Here is a 17,985-nt window from a genome sequence, read left to right as displayed (position 1 = left end):
CTTGTAGTGTCGGAGAAAACGACGCGCTCGCGCTCCCAGAGGGCAGGCACGCGCAGAAGGCATGGGTTCGCGCAGAAGGCATGCTTCGCGGCTGGAACGGTAACGAAAAAAAAAAAATGGGGGGGGGGCGAGAGAGAGAGGGGGGGAAGAACAGCGCTCGCGTCTAGCCTAGGGAACAGGTACACTCTGCGCGACGACTGCAACCAACGGCAGCAGCGGGGAAATGGCGAGAAAGGGCCGCTAGGCGCGCGCAAGCCAGGCTCAGCTGCAGCAGCCTGCGCTGGCTGCGCGCGCTATGAATGAGGAGACGAACCTGACCTTGAAAACGGTTGGTCGGGGACGCGCGCGCGGAGAGAAAAAAAAAAAAAGAAAAAAGCTCTCGGCCGATTTGGCGATGCTCCTGAGCAGATCCCCGGCCGCGCAGACGGGGCAGCAGCAACACCAGCGCGCCGAACGACGGCGAACGGCATTGAGGAAACGGAGGAAGAAAACAAAAATCGATCGCAGAATGAACAGCATCGGCGATATTTTCACGCGGGGCGGCCGCGACGCGCTACACTCTATATACACTTATATCGCTCGCATCCGCGCATACGTCCATTTGCGAACGCTGTAGATGTGCGTGTGTTTGTGTGCTAGAGGAGAGAGCTCTCGCTGTCACTACAGGGCTGGCGCGCTAACGTTTGTCAGGTGCGCGTTTGCAGAGAGCACAGGAAGCGTGGAGTGAAAAACAAAACTGAAAGAGAAGCAAGTACGCCACCGAAGCAAATACCTTTGACGTGGCAGCAGGCGAGGCACGCTACAAGAGAGGCCGCGGCTGTTTACAAGGCGACAGACGGGGAGTGGCAATGAGATCCCTTAAAATATTTTCCACGCAATTTTAAGCTACGTCAGCACGATAAGAAAGAACAAAAAACATGAGAAGCGAGCGTAGAGGCGCGAGGGAGTGATGTGGGCCAGTGCAAAAAAAAAAAAGTAACTCCAATGACGTGGAACTTTCAAGAGAAGCCAAGAGTACATCGCGCACGTACAAGCAGGTGCAACTAACGAGATTACAAGCGTACGAGGACAGCGAGGGGGAAAAAGAAAAGAAAAAATGTAGGAAAAGATGGCTGAACCGACCCAATAACGGCAAGGTGGTCAAACACAGAACGCCCGCAAGTGGCTTGCGCCATGCGTCTTTTCCTTCAAAGGCATCTCGTGAAAGGAAGCAAGCGCTTTTCGCGCTAAGGACGTTGAGATAACCAAAAAAAAAGAAAGAAAAAAGCAATACAGAACGTCTACTTTTTGTCATGCTTGTTGTTTGCAGCGCGGTGATTCATTCGGGGCGAGTGCGCGCGCTCTAGAGCAAGTGCGCTACGTGGACACGGCCGCTGCCGCCCCTCCAACCGCACCTGACATAAAAGAGCCTAGCGCCAGCCGAGGCGAAGCTCGTGATATAGCTGGAGGTGATAACGTTTATCAGAAGCCGTGCGCACCAGCTCGCTTTATCGGTCGAGCCAAAACGTAGGAAATAAACACACCTCGCAAATCAACGTAGTCGCTCCATCTCCGCGCGCGCACACGCGCGCGCGCCTGCAATGAGTGGATTTGTTCGAATCGCGCGTTGAGAAGGCAAAGATCGGTGCTAATTTTTTCTCTTTTTTTTTTCAGGAACGACGATAATTGTACCATTGTCTCTCTCGACCGTCGCTTGTCCTTCAGAGGCTAAAATCAAGTTTCTTCCTGCATTTTTCTCATTGTTCTTCCTGCTACATTTATCATCGCATCGACGAACGGGACCGATATTTTTTTCAGAAAAAAGAAAACTCACCTAGGACGCTGTTGTTTGGCCATGGCTGTCACACGGCGAGACCGGAGCGCAGGCGGCGGAGCGCCCTTCGAGCCGGGGACTCGAGCCCAAACTAACTGCGTCATTCCTTGAAGACTCGCGCGCCGAGCGGGGAGTTTTCCGACGGAGCTTGGGGCAACTGAGAATGCGCCGTATCATTGGAGCGCCTTCCCTCCTTCTCGACATCGGCGCGCGCGCGGCCGTCCCCTCTCTTGCGCCACGGCCCTGCTCGCTCCCTCGCCCTCTTGCGTCGTCACCGGGAAAACACTTTCAAGCGCCGCCCTCGCTCTTCTCCCCGGGGCCGAAATGCTTACGTAACGTTCCTTTCGTCCTTTCCTGCCCCATCCGCCACACATACACACGCGCACCGCCGCGAAATCGCCCGCTCTTTCGCAGTTTTCCTTTTCACCCCTTTCGCCACCGCCAATCCGAACGTTTACTTGCTGCTCTCGCTACTTTTTTTTTTCTCGTAATATCGTTACATACAGAACGTTGAAAGAGATGCCGTGGATCAACCTAGTTATACTGGTTATATTCGAAGGCTCTGCAAGGCGGCTCACTGAATGGACTTTTCCTTTCGATCAAGAGCCACTGACTTTCTCTTCTCTATATATATTTTTTTGTTTCCCAGGAAGCACGTGAGTCGATTTTAACGTGACCGAAATGGCAAGTGTAGTAGCCGACGGCTCGTGCCGTTGTAATAAATTATCAAAAGCACCGGCAAATATTCCTGTATCTCTTTAATAGAAAGCATTCTCCTTCTAATTTTTTAAACATAATTATTCAAGCCTCGTTTGCCGGCCGTTAACATATCAAGGTCGCCACACTGTGCTGTTGGTCACACCACGGCAGAGAGAAGAAAATGGGGTAGGGGACATGGACGGGTTGAGATAGGCGGCGAGCATGGTTTAGGTGCTGCAGCGTGTCAACAGTATCAGCTGATACAGGCCCACAACAAACTGCGGCTGCCTGACTACGCCAAGCTAGCGGCGAGGGCTCCGCGCATGCGCGTAGCGCCCCCCCTGCGCGACTGCCAAGAAAGCGCTGTCGGCAAATAACAATCCCACGCGCTCTGAGTTGTTTACAAAGCACAGTGAGAGAATGACAAACGAACACGTGAATTCAAGCCAACTACAAGTAGCTATAACACAAGACGCCGAATAGGAAACGGCGTTCAGAAAGCGCACAGCCAGCTTGGTGCTCCGGACATGAACCGACGCAATCGATAAACGCGAGGCGCTGTACCTCTTGTGAGACATGTCATGACAGGGAAGCTCGCCAAAAGCAGACATACTTCGCAGAACCCAGCATGCAGAGCTCGCCATACATCATACATTGTATTTCTCATTATATGCAACTTCGTAGGCCGAACTCTAGCAGTGATCCGTATATGGCACAATATGCATGTTGAGGTTAAGTGCATTTCTGAATAAACAACTACTAATTATTTTGTTAATCCTATGATATAACCAGGAAAACAGCGGACGAATCTTACACACGCTCATGTGTTGCGAAGACGGCATGATAATCAGTTTCGGTTTCCGCACGCTCGGTTTCACCTGTTATATTACCGGCTTCGAAATGTAGTGGGCACGAAGCGTGCGACCGCGTGTACAACGCATGACTACTTTCTCAAGCTGCGTGCATTCAAATGAATGCAGTTAGCGGCTACTTCACTAACTGTTTCAGTCATTGCATGCGTGGGCGTGCTGTGGTGAGAAAAATAAAAGAAATAATGAATCGTGCAGTTAAAATACAGCGTCAGCGTCATTCATTTGCCGGCATGCACTGCACGTGGTTAGGCTGGATGAAGTACTCTCTGGCATACCAAATCAAATGTACTACATGAGAACGAGAAGCTGTTCATTTGCACTTAAATAAAAGCCGTAATCTTACCTCTGTCAAATTTCTTCCCTTCGGGATCGATGTCTTTCACGTCAAAAATATCCTCGAATAAAACACCCGCCATTTTGGATGCACTAGCGCCCCTTGTGGATGACAGCTCGAAACGTCACGGAACGAATTCAGCGGGACGCTCATTGCGTATAACATTTTATGATTCTAAAGTTTTAAATTTAATGACTGTCTGCAATAAAATGTTGTTGAATATTTTGGATATCTTTAACAACAGGAAACGGAAGTGGTTTTAAATACCCGATGCAAAAAAGCAAAATGGCTTGAGCTTTTTCATTTTATTGCGGTTCTGCTTGGGCGTTATCGCCTGTGTTTCTAATTAGATTTTTGTTGCAGCCGCTATGGGCCCGTGTATCCGCATTTAGTGCGTGTTCAAGTGACTCGTGCGCTATCAAATAGTGATTGTTTTACACCGCGAGACGATGTGACAGCGTCGAATGGCTGCCCCTCCTCCACGCCGAAATGTCAGCAGTAGGCCGCACAAGCAGCACCTGTCTCCTCTTCAGGTTCTGCTGCAAATGGGATTTCCAAAACACAGAGCGTGAGTGCCGGCCCGTCACCTAATGAGCTTAAGCAGGGCGCGATCTCTTGCGCTATGGGTGCCCGTGCATTGATTTGGCAGTGGTGAAGTCTGCGGAGGCACGTCCACGAGTCAAGGACCTGTGATCGTGCGCCTGTGACTAACTGGAGCGCTCCCGTTTGCGCCTCTCATAGGCGGCTTTGAGAGGAAGCTTGTCGTCGTATAACGCTTCCTAAGGCCTTGAACTCTGGTTTTTACCAAGCGCGCACTGCTGTCGTTTCCTGCGCGAGTGCTGTCTTTTCGCGGGAGCTGATTCGTCATCGTTTCAATTTTTTTCTTCTTCTTTCTCGTTTCAGCGAGAAGGCTCTTGCAGCGACTGGGGACAGGGGAGTGCAGTTAGCGGCTGATTGGTAATGCCGACTTTCGAGCTGTTTCTGGTGTCGTGCCTTGTGAAGTGGTCCCGCGGGTTCTCAGATTTCGATGCCGTAAGGTGTCCGTCAAAGATCAGACGCCGCTATCGCGGTGATACCTTTCCTGCGCCCAAAAAGAAAATCGTCTTGATTCTGTAGCGAGTATCAACATTTGCGCTCGCTGGGCCACTATCACACAAAACAACAATATTTTAAAGTTCTCCATCACAAAAAGTGTTCAAGCTTCAGTTTCGTTTACGTATGTGATTGGCACATTTGGCATCTTTCAAATGATGTGAACACTTGATGCTCCCTACACTTCCAAGTTAGCAGTAGAGAAAGATATGTTTTAAAAAAATGCTTGTTTAATGACCCTATTTGGCACTTAGTACCAGAGACTATTTGCTATTTAATGAATGCTTACACTAACTTGGAATTTCTCTCGATTTGGTACACATTTAGTTTTAGTCGCAGTGATCTCATGCATGTTATGCATGTGTGTTTCCTGTCCATCTTGTGTTGATACTCAACTGCGCTTCCTCGCGTTGCTTTCATCCCTTACCAGGCTCTTAGCTCACGTCAATGACCCCACCTTGGACGACAGCACCCCTAGAGAGTATATCCTTTATCTCTGTCCGGTGGGACCGCTTCTGGAGCAGCTGCAGAAGTTCTCTCTCCAGTCTATGCTGCAGTGTGGACGCAACGGTGCACACAACTATCTGCCGCACATCACGTTGTGCTCTTTTTTCCAGGTGAAAGCTTTTCAACTTTACTTAAATTCTTGCATGAAAAGTTACAAAAAACCACACTATAGCATACACAGGACACCAAGCTCTAGCTGTCAGCTGTTTATATATATAAAAACAATTTGAATAGATAGGTGCTGTATCGTTTGGACGTAATCCAAGAATTAAAAGAATGTTTATTCAGGAAACACCCAGGGTATATATAGTCATCGGCATTCACAGGCACGTGCTGCCGTAATCTTCATGCTGTCAAACAGTTCAAGCTGATAGGTGCGACGCATGCGTAGTCTGCACAATACATCTTCATCTGTTTAATAGTTTGTTAAAGCCGAGATACAGGATGCACTTAATTGAAATTGTGGTCGTACTGCAGCCGTCTTGGCTGACGAGTTATCCGCTTAGAACGTCTTGGGAGCGGTGTTGTAAGTTGAGTCCGGTTTGCGTGCACTCCAGTTGGGGATGTTACCGGCTGGTCGTCCTCGCTTTCCGGCTCATCGCTGTCTAGGTCATCGTGTCGAAATGGCTCACGCATTGGAATCGGGTGTCTCCGGTTCATACGAAGTACTTGGTCATCTTCAGTAACAATGCGATAGGACCTCTGCGCTGCCGGTCCCACGACCTGCACCTTGCAGGTCCATGCTTTATCTCGGATCCTCGCCACATCCCCTTTTCGGAGTACTGGTAGGTCCTTCTTGTGGGCGCCAAGTTGTCTACACTTAGACACAAAATCTTTAGGTTGCGAGCTTAAGTTGAGAAGCCTGGTTCGTAGTCTACTGCATTGCAACAGCTCACCCGGGGAACGACCGTCCTCCTGTGGTGTAGATCGGTAGCTGAGCAGGCCCAACCAGACGTCATCGTGATTTTCTTGTGTTTTTTTCATGATCAGTTTTACTATCTGGACGCCTTTCTCCACTAGTCCATTGCACTGTGGAAAGCCGGGTCTAGATGTCACGTGCTTGAAGTCTTACCTGGACGCAAAGGTGGTAAAATCGTGAGACGCGAACTGGGGGCCTTTGTCACTGCATACCTCAACTTAGATTCCATATCGCTCAAAAATGCAGCTCAATTTGGCAATGATTGTGCTCGTCAAGGTGTCGCCCAGTTTTTCCCACTTCCAGGAAGTTTGACTGCGCATCGAACACGCACGAGTACGAGCTTCCCCCTTGCTGAAAAATATCAACGCCGACTCTGTACCAAGCGTGATCTGGCGTTGGTCTGAGCATAAAAGGCTCGCTTGGTTGCCTGTATGCATACTTTCGGCAGACGACACAACTTTTCCACATACTTTCAATATCTGCATTAAGTCCAGGCCAAAACACCAATTGTCGGCCTCGTGCTTTGCATTTGTTTATGCCCAAGTGCCCTTCGTGTATACATTGAAGCATTTCGTCCCTCATTGACTTTGGAACAAATACTTTGGTTCCTTTTAGCACCACTCCCTCTATTAGTGACAGCTCAGTAGCAAAAGGTTTCGTGCAGCCATCAAGGTTGCTGCTGCCACTGATGTAGCGCATCACTTTTTGTAACTCCAGGGCACTTGCAGTTGTGGCAATTAAACGGTCAAAAGTTTTTCTGCTTACCTGGTCCGAGACTGCACCAATTGTGTGAACCTCTATTTCTTCTGTCAAGCCACTTGTGTCCCCTGGTGGTTGATGGGCGTTAACCTTTAGAGCATGTCGGTGAGCAGCAGTTGCTTCCCTGGTACAAATTCAATCACATAGTCGTAGTTCAGTAAGCGCATGAAGAAACACTGAAGACGCAGTGGCATGTCACCGATCCCTTTGGATGCAATGGCTAGCAGTTGTCGGTGGTCGGTCTCTATGATTATCTTACGCCCATATGCAAGTGGTGAAATTTTTCACACCCGAACGTTATGCCCATTGCCTCTTTTTCAATTTGCAAATATTGTTGCTCAGTCTCATTCATCGTGGTCTCATTCAACGCGTGATGCATATGCAACAGGCCGCCAGCTGTCACCGTGAAGCTGTAGAAGTGCAGCGCCTAGTCCACTTTTAAAAGCGTCAGAAGAAATTTTAGTTTCCCTGGCAGCATCAAAAACAGCCAACACAGGTGCGCTGCTGAGCCATGTGCGGATGGCTGTCCATTCATTTGCGTGGTTGGCCAACCATTTAAACTTGGTGTCCTTTTTGATGAGACTGCGCAAAAGTTTGGTCTTTCCTGCCAGATTTGGAATGCATTTCCCAAAGTAATTGGCAACACCTAACGTTCTGTGCACTGCAGCTTTGTTCATTGGCTGCGACATTTCTTTAAGGGACATGCTCAGTGTGGCATTTGGCCTTATTCCGTCTCGGCTGATGACATCACCCAAAAAGTCAACTTCAGTAAGCCCAAACTTGCACTTGCTTGCGTTAAAAGTTAAGCCAGCGTTTTTTGCCAGTTGCAATGCATTGCGAATACGTGTGTCGTCTTCTTCTTTAGTAACACCCCAGACAAGGACGTCATCTACATATAAAGGCACCCCCGGAGCCCTGTCAAAAATTTCACTCAAAGTTTTTTGAAAGACTTCAGGAGCCGAGGCGACTCTGAAGGGCAGCCTCAGAAAGCGGTAGCGATCAAAGGGCGTGCCGAATGTGCAGATTTTTGATGTGGCGTCATCCAAAGGAATTTGGTGGAAACCTGAATTCGCATAGAGGTAGGAAAAATATTGAGCGCCAGCGAGCTCAGCCTCAATGTCTTCATGCTTAGGCATCTGATCGTGCTCATGTTTCAGGCATTCATTGATATGCCTAGGATCAATGCATACACGTAGTGTGCCATCCTTTTTACGTACAATAACAAGCGGGCTCACCCAGTCCGTTGGTTCTGTCACTTTCGTGATGATGGCGCCTCGTTCCATGCGGTCCAGCTCCTCCCGCAGTGGTTCTTGTGTCAAGGGTACGCGCAGCACTGGCTGGACTACAGGTATTGAACCAGTGCGTAATACCATCCAATACTGACGGGCAACACAGCCTGTTCCTTGGAAGAGTTGAGGAAATTCCTGCAGTATATTGTGGGCAGTGCTAGCGTTGACTGCATCCACTGACCTCGCGACCAGTCCGAGCACCTCACTTGCACATAGTCCGAGTATTGCGTGGTTGCCTTTTTTGACCATGAAGAAGTCGAAACTCCCAGCCTGATCTTTTATGTTCACTGGTAACGTCGCAACACCAAAGTGTTTGATGGCTTCCCCGCTATATGACCGCAGAATGGAACTGCTCGGCGTCAAACTTTGCATCTCCTTACACTTTCGATAGACCAAGTAAGGCAGCAAGTTGGCTTGCGAGCCTGTGTCTACTTTCAAGAAGGCATCCTGGCCGGCCACTTTAGCATTTGCGATCCAGTTCGTTGAGCTTCTCACACTGCAAGTTTTTTACATCAAGGATGTCAAAGGTGTCCTGCATGTTGACCACTTCGCCTACTGTAGACCCTTTCTTGCAACACGCTGCAAAATGTTTGGCGCCACCACATACAAAACACGTCTTCCCGAACGCCGGACACCTACTGTGTTCGCGCGACCGGTTGCATTTCATGCATTTAAACAGACGCTTCTTTACTGACGCTACCTGTTTTTCCGCCTGAGCCCATGCCTTGTTCTACTGGCTGGACAGTTCAGCAGCCTTGCAGATTTGTTCGGTCTTGACTAGCGTAAGGCCTTTCACTTTGATGGGCCTCTCCCGCAACTTGGGGTTATGTACACCGAACACAACCTGGTCACGGATCATTGACTCGGTTAATTCAGCGAGGTTGCAGCTTCGGGACAGCTTTCGTAGGTCGCACAGGAAATACTCAAAGGGCTCAGCTTCGTCCTGGGTTCTTGACCGGAAAATGTACCTCTCACAGACTTCGTTTTGCTGTTCTTGACAGTACTCTTTAAACTTCCGCACGACCATCGTGTAATCATCCTTGCGTTCCGCCTCCAGAAAGGTGAAGTTGTTAACCACCTCAAGTGCATCGTCGCCAGCAACACTCAGCAGCAGTGCAGCCTTGACAGCTTCTGACCTTGGTTCTTTTGTGGATGCTGTCGCTTGTAGGAACAGTTCGAACTTCTGGATGAACAGGTTCTAATTCTTCGCGATGTTGTCGGATGAGCCGGAAAGTTGCAGATGCTCCGGTGGCTTGACTAGCTTCATTGCTCAGAATGGTTACGTTCATCAAGCGACCCCACTCCTGACACCATGTATCGTTTGGACAGATTCCAAGAATGAAAAGAACGTTTATTCAGGAAACAACCAGGGTATATATAGTCGTCGGCATTCACAGGCACGTGCTGCCGTAATCTTCGTGCTGTCAGTCAGTTCAAGCTGATACGTGCAACGCATTCGTAGTTTGCACAATACAGGTGCCATCATTGAATCTGCAACGACAAGTCACAGAGCCAATGAACACCATCATTTGTCACTGATCTATCGATCTATGATTTATCTTTTTGTTGCTAAAAGCTATGAAAGGCACACTGATACTTGTGTCAGGAGGAGCAACCTCAATTGAATATGCTTAGATAGCTTGCATAGCTTTTTCTTTGGTTGCTGAATGTGTGTACGATCTCCGTCCTAGCAAAAATAGTTTTGCACTTGCATCTAGTGTAGTGCACAGCTAGATGACCGAGTGCTTGTGGCAGAATACAGTTGTATCAGCATTTATGCAGCCTGTCATTGTCTGACATAAGCAGCACCACACAATAATAGAATCTTGTACACATCTGCACATTCCCTTTAACACTCCATTTCTTTATTAAAAGCAAGCTAGAATAAGCAACAACATGGGCAGGAGCTCGCTGTCATGTGTTTATGGGCAGTTGTTGAGAAAACTAAGTGTTCTCATAACTTTACTAGTTGACTGCTCTGCCTAGGTGATCTCAGACCGAAGGATTTCACACAAGTATTCTTTGCATGTGCATAAGCAAAAACTAAATGAAAAGGAGTTCTCGACCTCCTAGGCAGACGTTATCAGCCACTTCCACTCTACTAAATGTCACACTTAAACAGCCACATTTAGTTGAGAGCTCGTGGCAAAAAGCATTGCTCACCACATTAATCTAAAGTTAAGTTCTGGTGTTGTACGGGCCAAGACCACAATCTGATTATCAGACATGAGTAGTAGCAGGGACTCTGGATTAATTTTGCCTACCTGGGGTTAACATACACTTGATGCAAAATCCATGAGCATTTCTTGCATTCCGCCCCCATTGAAACACTGTCGCCGTTGCCTATGCTTGAACCTGCTACCTCGAGCTTACCAGTGCAACGCCACAGCTGCTAAGCCACTACGGCAGGTGACACATTCGCCTATAGCACAGCTGTATGACAGCTACTGCTTTGACAGTGCTCAGTTTCTGCATTAATTCTTGGAGGAAAGCAGTATGCAGTGTGTTATACAGTATATTTGTGTATAGTTAAACATCAACTCACGGTAAACTTATTTGTTTGTTCAAATTGGACTTCTACACCTTCAGTGGGGAAAAAAAATGTTATCAGAATAATGAATAGCCAAACCTAATATACTTGTAGTAGTAAACAGCAGTGGCCATCACATTGAATTTTGGTAAATAAAAATACCTGGAACACAACTAACACGCTTCGGAGTAAATTGTTTTTTTGTGCTTTAACCAATATCTCCAAAAACAGTGAAACAGAATGGTAAAATCTGCTGAAAATGGAACAGAGAGGACAATACCAGAGCAACTGTGATGTACATGAGTGCTTCAGTGTATCACACTGTTCTCCCCCTTCCCCCCCATCTGAAATTCAGATAGATGTGTGCAAGTATTTTTGATTGAAAAAGGCGAGGATGTTTATAGCACCTCTGTTAAAGAAGTAGTAATGTGATATTTTTTACTTCTCATATGTCTTGTGTTAAATGAAGGTCCTAGACTTTAAATTCCAGCTTCAGAGAGCCCTACATAGTATACAGCAACAGCTTTTCTGTGAACGAGTCTTGGTTTCTTTTCCCAGGGGGTGCATGTGCTTTGATGCATGACTTGGAAGGTGGTCACATGAGAGCAGAGCATCCTGATGTGTAGGCGACCGCTCTGGCTAACTCGGTCGTGTTGTCTACAATGTTGCCACTTGTTGCGCAGCCCGACGTAGTAAGATAACAAATGACCGAGCGAGCCAGAGTGAGTGCTTATACATGACAGCGCTCGGCTCCCACGTGACCCACCTTCTACATGACAATATCATGGCTCGTTTGTACAAAAGCAACTATAGCTAATTATTTTGAGCTGTCAGAGGCCTGCCATTTCTTTTTCAAAGGTTTCGAGATCAAGGACCTTAATTTGAAGCAATAAATGAAAAGTCACAAATGTTACGTCAGTATTCCTTCAATAACACAGCAGAACCAGCACTCATAGGAAAAAACCTGGAGGTTGTTAGCCTTTACGAGAGTAGCTGTTAATTCAAAATGCTGTTTGCAAAGCAACATGGAACAAAAAACTGGCCTTACGAGCATTCCGTAGGTAATGGTAGAACTGTAGAGTACGAACGCTCTCTTGTCTTTTTAGTTGTCTAACTGTGTTGAAAAATCGCACTATGATGTGAAGTATAGCAACTGCAAGACGAAAAGCAGAGTTTGATCCCTAGCTGCAGCGGCCGCATTTTGATAGGGGCAGAATGCAGATATGCTCGCGTGTTGTTCTTTGAGTGCACGTTAAAGAACCCAAGGTGGCCAGAATTGTACCAGAGCTCCTCCCCACTGCAGCGTCTCTCATATCCCGCTGTGTACTGTTTGAATATTAAACCCCACAAAATAAATTAATTCATTTTGTGACCTCAAGCTACCATTATGTCATTTGCAAGGGGAAGCGGCGCGTAAGACTAGGACTAAGAAAGATCGACAACACAAGCGCTGCCTAAGAACAGTGTCTTTATTGCAACAAGGCACTGTATAAAACAAGCACAGCCCCCACATGCATCGAGCATATCGTCAAAGATATAAAATTATAGACAAAATTTTTTTATGTAGAAGAAGAGTGAATCATTGATTTTAAAGAAGTGGTTATCCCTCAGGAACGGTCCAAGGTGCACTTTCTAAGAATGAAATTTCTGTTTTGCTTAGAGCTATCAAAGCCACGCTCACACATGCGTTGCCTCCTTTGTAAATCGTGTATTCTTCGGCTATCGAACGCTCATAAGCTTTTCGGTATCTGCCAATAGTCTCGTGGGCACCCACAATTGCCACAATGTAACGCCCAGTTGCTCCCTTGCTTCTAGCGATGGTTGTTTTCCTGTTCTTGGAGGTGAAAATTGGGGCTCTGTCCGGTTTGGCCTATGTACAGGTGGGTCCGCTGCTAGTGGGAACACGCGAGTGCATGGCTCAGGCTTCGTGTAGCACCATGCACAGGAAGTGACGGAAACCAACCGCATGTGCGAAATGGCGCAGGGGCAGTGCGTGCCACGCCTCGTCTGCTACCAAACCGTCCCTTCACTTTGCTTTGCTCACGTGTAGCCTCCCTGCCGTGCAGTCGCACGTCAAGAGCCCGCCTGCTTCAAGGAGAAACACTTAATTTCGTGCACTGCCACCTGTGAAACGTAGAAAGTGCTTAAGTACGCTCACTTCTACTGCAGTGGCATTGAATGCAAATAACGTCGCTGTGCTGTGTCTCGCATGAGTATTTCACAGAGGGAAACACATTCGCAACACCATCGGCAACTGCAAATTCTTCTATCTCTAGTTGCTTATTATACGCGTTAGTGGAACTCCCTCACTATCATTTCGGAAGAAAAGAGCAATACTTCCAAAGGACTGTATACATGTTCACGTTTCTGATTCACCAACGGCAGCTTTACAGGGCGTTTCATATCTTCCAGCAACTCGACAGACTAAGATCACTGAAAGAGGTCACTGAAACATGCCGTGCACAACAGTGCCAAAAACAAAGTGCGGCGTCACTCGTTTCATTGAGTCAATTTCCATGCTCCATCCATGAAGTGAATATGTTTCAATCTGTCGTGCGATAACGTCTGAATGCGAAGATTCCACCAGAAAAACAGCGCTTCATGTCACCTATAATGTTCTGAAAGCTTGATCATTTCTATGCTCTTATCATCCAGATGGCTGGCAAGCCGAGCGCAATTTTGCTTCTTTAAATTGCGTTATTTGCGACCGCAACTCAAGACCTGTGGAAGCCCAATTGCACGGAGGCGAAGTGAAGGGGGACAGTAGACTATGTGTAGCATGCGCCACTCCTGTGTCATTTTGTGCATGTTCTTCATTTTCGCCACTTCTCGTACATGGTGCTGCATGAGCCATGTGCTCGTGTGTTCCCTTTAACAGTGGACCGACCTGTACGTCTTCTTGCAGGACAGTGGTTCTTCATACACGACTCCGATGGTACAGTTCACGTGCGGCCATCTTTCACAGTCTTTGCCTGAGTTCTCTCTGGTTTTGCCCTCACTAGTGAGCTTCCGAAGGCTCAAGAGCTGAGGTTTCTGGACCCAAACCTAAAAACTTGTCAAGCGAGCAATAGGGACTGGTGCACGTTGAAGTGCTATTTCAAGGTCGTGCTTCTGCAAGGTTAACTCAAGTTTCAAAGCTCAATAAGAAGATTGACCAGCGCTAGATTTCCTGTTTTGCTACTGCAAGACCTAGCATGAAGGTTCCTGAAATCTTTCTGCAAGAGCACGCAGCACGGGCAGAATGCCCGCGCCTGGTTAAAAACGTGCATAATTTCTTGCATCCATACCATATTTCACAGGATCAAAAACATTGCTCAGCGAGTAGGAGTTTCTGTTGCTTTTTCAGCCCCAAACAAGTTAGGACAGCTCTGCAGACGTGTGAACCACGTCTGCAGTGTGAAACCAAAAAGGATATATGCATTGTCAAGCACACAAGACTGCATAGGAACTGTACCATCAGAGATGTATACGAAATACCACTGTCTTGCAAGAAGATGTACGTAACCGCACGGTGCCTGAATATTCGCCTTGGAGAACACGAAAACAACCTTCGCCAGAAGCAAGGGAGTAACTCGGCACTACATTGTGACAATTGTGGGTGCCTACCAGACTTCCGCGGATGTAGGGTTATCGGCAGATACCTACAAGTTTACTCACGTTGGATAGCTGAAGCATAAATAATTCACAAAGGAGGCAATGCATGTGGGAACACGACTTCGATAGCTCTAAACAAAAAAAGAAATCTCATTCTTAGAAAGTGCACTTTGGACCGTTCCTGAGGGATAACTACTACTTTAAAATTGATTATTCACCCTTCTTCTACATAACAATTCTTTTATCTATCATTTTATATCTTTGACGACATGCTCAATGCAGGCAGGGGGCTGTGCTTGTTCTGTATATTGCCTTTTTGCAATAAAGACAATTTTAGTCAGCACTTGTGTTGTCAATCTTTCTTAGTCCTCATCTTACGCGCTGTTTCCCCTTCCAAATAGAAGACCAACCAGCCCAACGTAAACCCTTTATACCATTGTATGTTTGGAGCTGGGGAAAAAGAGCAACGTTTTCAGCAGCTTTTATTCTAAACAGTGCAAATTAAAGTTGAAAAGTTTGCAAATTTATAAATTTGCTGTATACTCTTTCTAATATTAGTGCTCATATGCTACCAAAAGCAACCCGCCACAGTGGCTTAGCAGCTATGGTCTTGCGCTGGTAAGCAAGAGGTCGTGGAATCAAATTTCATCCATGGCGGCCACATTTCAATGTCCCATGCATGGAGGTCACTTTAATTAGATCCCCTGGTGGTCAGAATTAATCTGGAGTCGCCCACTACGGCGTGCCTTATAATCAAATTGTGGTTTTGGCGTATAAAACCCCAGAATTCAATTCAGTTTCAATGCTACCAGAAGCACTTTTTGTAATGCACTTCAGGGCATCCTCTTCATAATTGCAACTCATAAACAAAACAAAAAGGCTACAAAGCCTTAAAGCTGTGTTTAGTGTTTGTGTGAGAAATGTCTCTCCTCAGAGCTACCACTAGTTTACTATTGAATTCGTCAGCATTCACTATGGATGTAGCACAGTGTAGAATGGCATTCTGTCGCTGTGGTATCTTCTATTCATCTGCTAATAAATGCAGGTATATCTAGTTTACAGGGGTCTTTTTTGCTTCTGAACTTGCTAGAACCATTGTTAACATGCCAATTGATTCTATTGATGTTCCTATTTTACGGCTCTTTGTTCATAAACCAGTAAGTGGTTCAGTAATGAAGTGGTCTTTCTGGGAGAAGACTTTTGAGAGGCTTGCGCTTTATGTAGAGCTCCCAGTATGTCACGCCACCAAGTTATTTGCTTTGATGTAGTTATACTTTGGAAGTAAACATTGAACATTCTTGCAACTTGGCATTCACAGCTATTCACGAGGGTTAAGCAACAGCCTCGATACATGCATTTCCTTCTCCAAGAGCTACAGAAAAATGTTTATAAATGTACTATTTTTGCAAGAGTTTTTGTGAGAGCCAGTGTTTTCCAGGAAACGGACAGAAAAATTTTAAAAGTCCTCTTGAGTTGCACAGTTTGCACTGAAATAAATGTTGAGCCGTGCAGTGCAAAGTGTGCAAGGATCATCTGTGAGGAATTGTCAAGAAACATTAAAGGCAGCCCTGAGGCGGCGATGAGGCAGGGCCTTGACGTTCCCCCATAGGAGACCTAAGCCTGGGTCGCGTTAAACCTTGCCGGACGTTAAATAAAGTTGTATCCACGCATTCATAGATAATTTTATTAATGTGTTTTCAATAGTGAAAGAATTTGTTTCGTCATTTACTTTTTCCAGGCTCCCGATGATGCTATTGGACACCTTAGTCGAGCACTGCAGCACGTAGTGGAGAAGCTGAAAGTGGAACTTCCAGAGTCTATTAAGCTCGAACATTACACCTCACAAACATTTCTCGGACTCTTTGTGGCTGAAGAACACAACGATGCGTTAAAAAAGCTTGCTGTTTATTTTATGCGAGAGGTGTCCGAATTTAGTGAGTATTGTTTTTTCTATTTCTTTCTTATTAATTAGTTTTTCACTGTTTTGTTATATTTGTTATCCGTGTGACATGCATACAGTGCCAAGCATAGGTCCAACTGGACGCACTCTCTTCTTTGTAGTAGCGTTCATAATTCCAAATCGCTTTAGGTACAAGTCACAACAGTTAACAGTTATCGTTCAAACTAGTATTTTCTTTATCATGTCATTCTATCCTCAGGCAAATATTATTATTATTATTATTATTATTATTATTATTATTATTATTATTATTATTATTATTATTATTATTATTATCATTATTATTATTATTATTATTATTAAGAAAATATTTCAATGAAGGTTGGCAACCCTATGCATGTCATATAGCATCTTGTGTAAAATTTTAAAACTAAAGATGGGTACTAGCAGAGTTACATAAGGTGTTAATTTTTCTTGCATAATGAGGCTGTCTAGCTTAGAAAAGTTATCAGCTTAGCTGTTCTAAGGCATAACAAATTGCTTGTTTCATCTTGATCATCTTGATGGTAAGCTGGGAGACACAGCATTTCTGAACGCTGTATGCTAGTGCTGTACACAAGTATCATTTTTGTGCCTTGGCGATTGAGCTCTGCCTGCTGAGTGCCTTTTGTTGGCAACTTGTTTCATTTAGACAGCAGAAGTCTGTGCATGCCTGTATAGTTGGGCTGTCATTAATTTGATCCCAATTGGTTGTTCAGAACTTTCAAATTATTTGCTTGCTCTTAAGCCTTGTCAAATTAATAGAAGTCAAATGCTCACTGTAGCATACATTTTATTTTTCATTTATAACTTACATTGGTTTGCAATATTTACTCTGCTGCGCATGGTGATTGAGCGTTCACACCGCATACTTACCTTGTAGGCTCAATGCGCTTAACACGACTAACCATGGGTTGTGCATCGTGTTCTGTCTTTGTAGTTGTATCCGATATCGGAGCACTGGAGGTGTTGGGCACTTGCTTCCCATGGTGCTCGTCTTCTTATGCTTCCCTTAGCAAGACTGCTTCGCGAAACAGGCGTAAGCTCGGCACAGACTACTCTCTGACAATCGCTCCCTTTTGGAGGCACATGTCTGCGCTAGCTCAACTGCATGTTCTACTTGCACTTCTGATGATAGTGATGATGATGGTGATAGTCGTCGTAACAGTATAAAGCAGGATACATGTGGTACAATGCAGTGACCAATACAAAATGTGGTGCTGGCTCGGGTCATTTGGACAATCACTTTCACGAGATTTCACATGACTTGGCACCGGGCGCATCAGCGTCTACAGGAAGTGAAGTGCAAATTAAAAGCATGATTGACACTGTGCAAGGAGCTATACCATGAACCTTAACGAACACATATTCTAAGAGGTACCAGGGGCGGTATTCTCGAATAATCACTTTTGTGAGATTACTGTGCAAGTAATGCTGTTGCCCATATACTCCGACGCATAAGGTGCCAAGTAATGTAATCTCAGGAAAGTGGTCATTAGAAAATATCACCCCGGGTACCTGCTAAAAACTTGTTGGTTGCTGCTGCTAGCATGACTAACCGTGCCTTAGATTGCACGAGGAATCACACCACATGTTTCCTGCTTAATAATAATAACAACCTTAAAGCAGCAGCCACAC

At 46.0% G+C, this 17,985-nt stretch overlaps 2 protein-coding genes across 3 annotated transcripts in view; one reads left to right on the top strand and one right to left on the bottom strand.

Annotated features, from left to right (window-relative positions):
• The window catches only part of Polr2H (DNA-directed RNA polymerases I, II, and III subunit Rpb8), a 126,044-nt gene extending 122,210 nt beyond the window's left edge, over positions 1–3,834 (bottom strand). Inside the window, exon 1 of the mRNA XM_050178686.3 lies at positions 3,728–3,834. Coding sequence (XP_050034643.1) covers positions 3,728–3,800 — 73 coding nt within the window. The 5' untranslated portion in view covers positions 3,801–3,834. The remainder of the gene's footprint in view (positions 1–3,727) is intronic.
• A 140-nt stretch (positions 3,835–3,974) lies between these two features.
• Epp (Ecdysteroid phosphate phosphatase) overlaps positions 3,975–17,985 on the top strand; it is a 65,319-nt gene continuing 51,308 nt past the window's right edge. The window contains exons 1-5 of one of the 2 annotated variants that reach the window (XM_050178683.2): positions 3,975–4,286; positions 4,622–4,675; positions 5,241–5,427; positions 16,147–16,342; positions 17,288–17,386. In XM_050178683.2, the coding sequence (XP_050034640.1) occupies positions 4,183–4,286; positions 4,622–4,675; positions 5,241–5,427; positions 16,147–16,342; positions 17,288–17,386 (640 nt within the window). In that variant the 5' untranslated portion in view covers positions 3,975–4,182. The remainder of the gene's footprint in view (positions 4,287–4,621; positions 4,676–5,240; positions 5,428–16,146; positions 16,343–17,287; positions 17,387–17,985) is intronic. The other variant, XM_050178685.2, reaches the window with a different exon arrangement.

This window comes from Dermacentor andersoni, chromosome 5 (assembly GCF_023375885.2).
Source record: "Dermacentor andersoni chromosome 5, qqDerAnde1_hic_scaffold, whole genome shotgun sequence".
In the NCBI taxonomy this organism is placed as follows: Eukaryota; Metazoa; Arthropoda; class Arachnida; order Ixodida; family Ixodidae; genus Dermacentor; species Dermacentor andersoni.
This window is presented reverse-complemented; position numbering and strand designations above follow the sequence as displayed.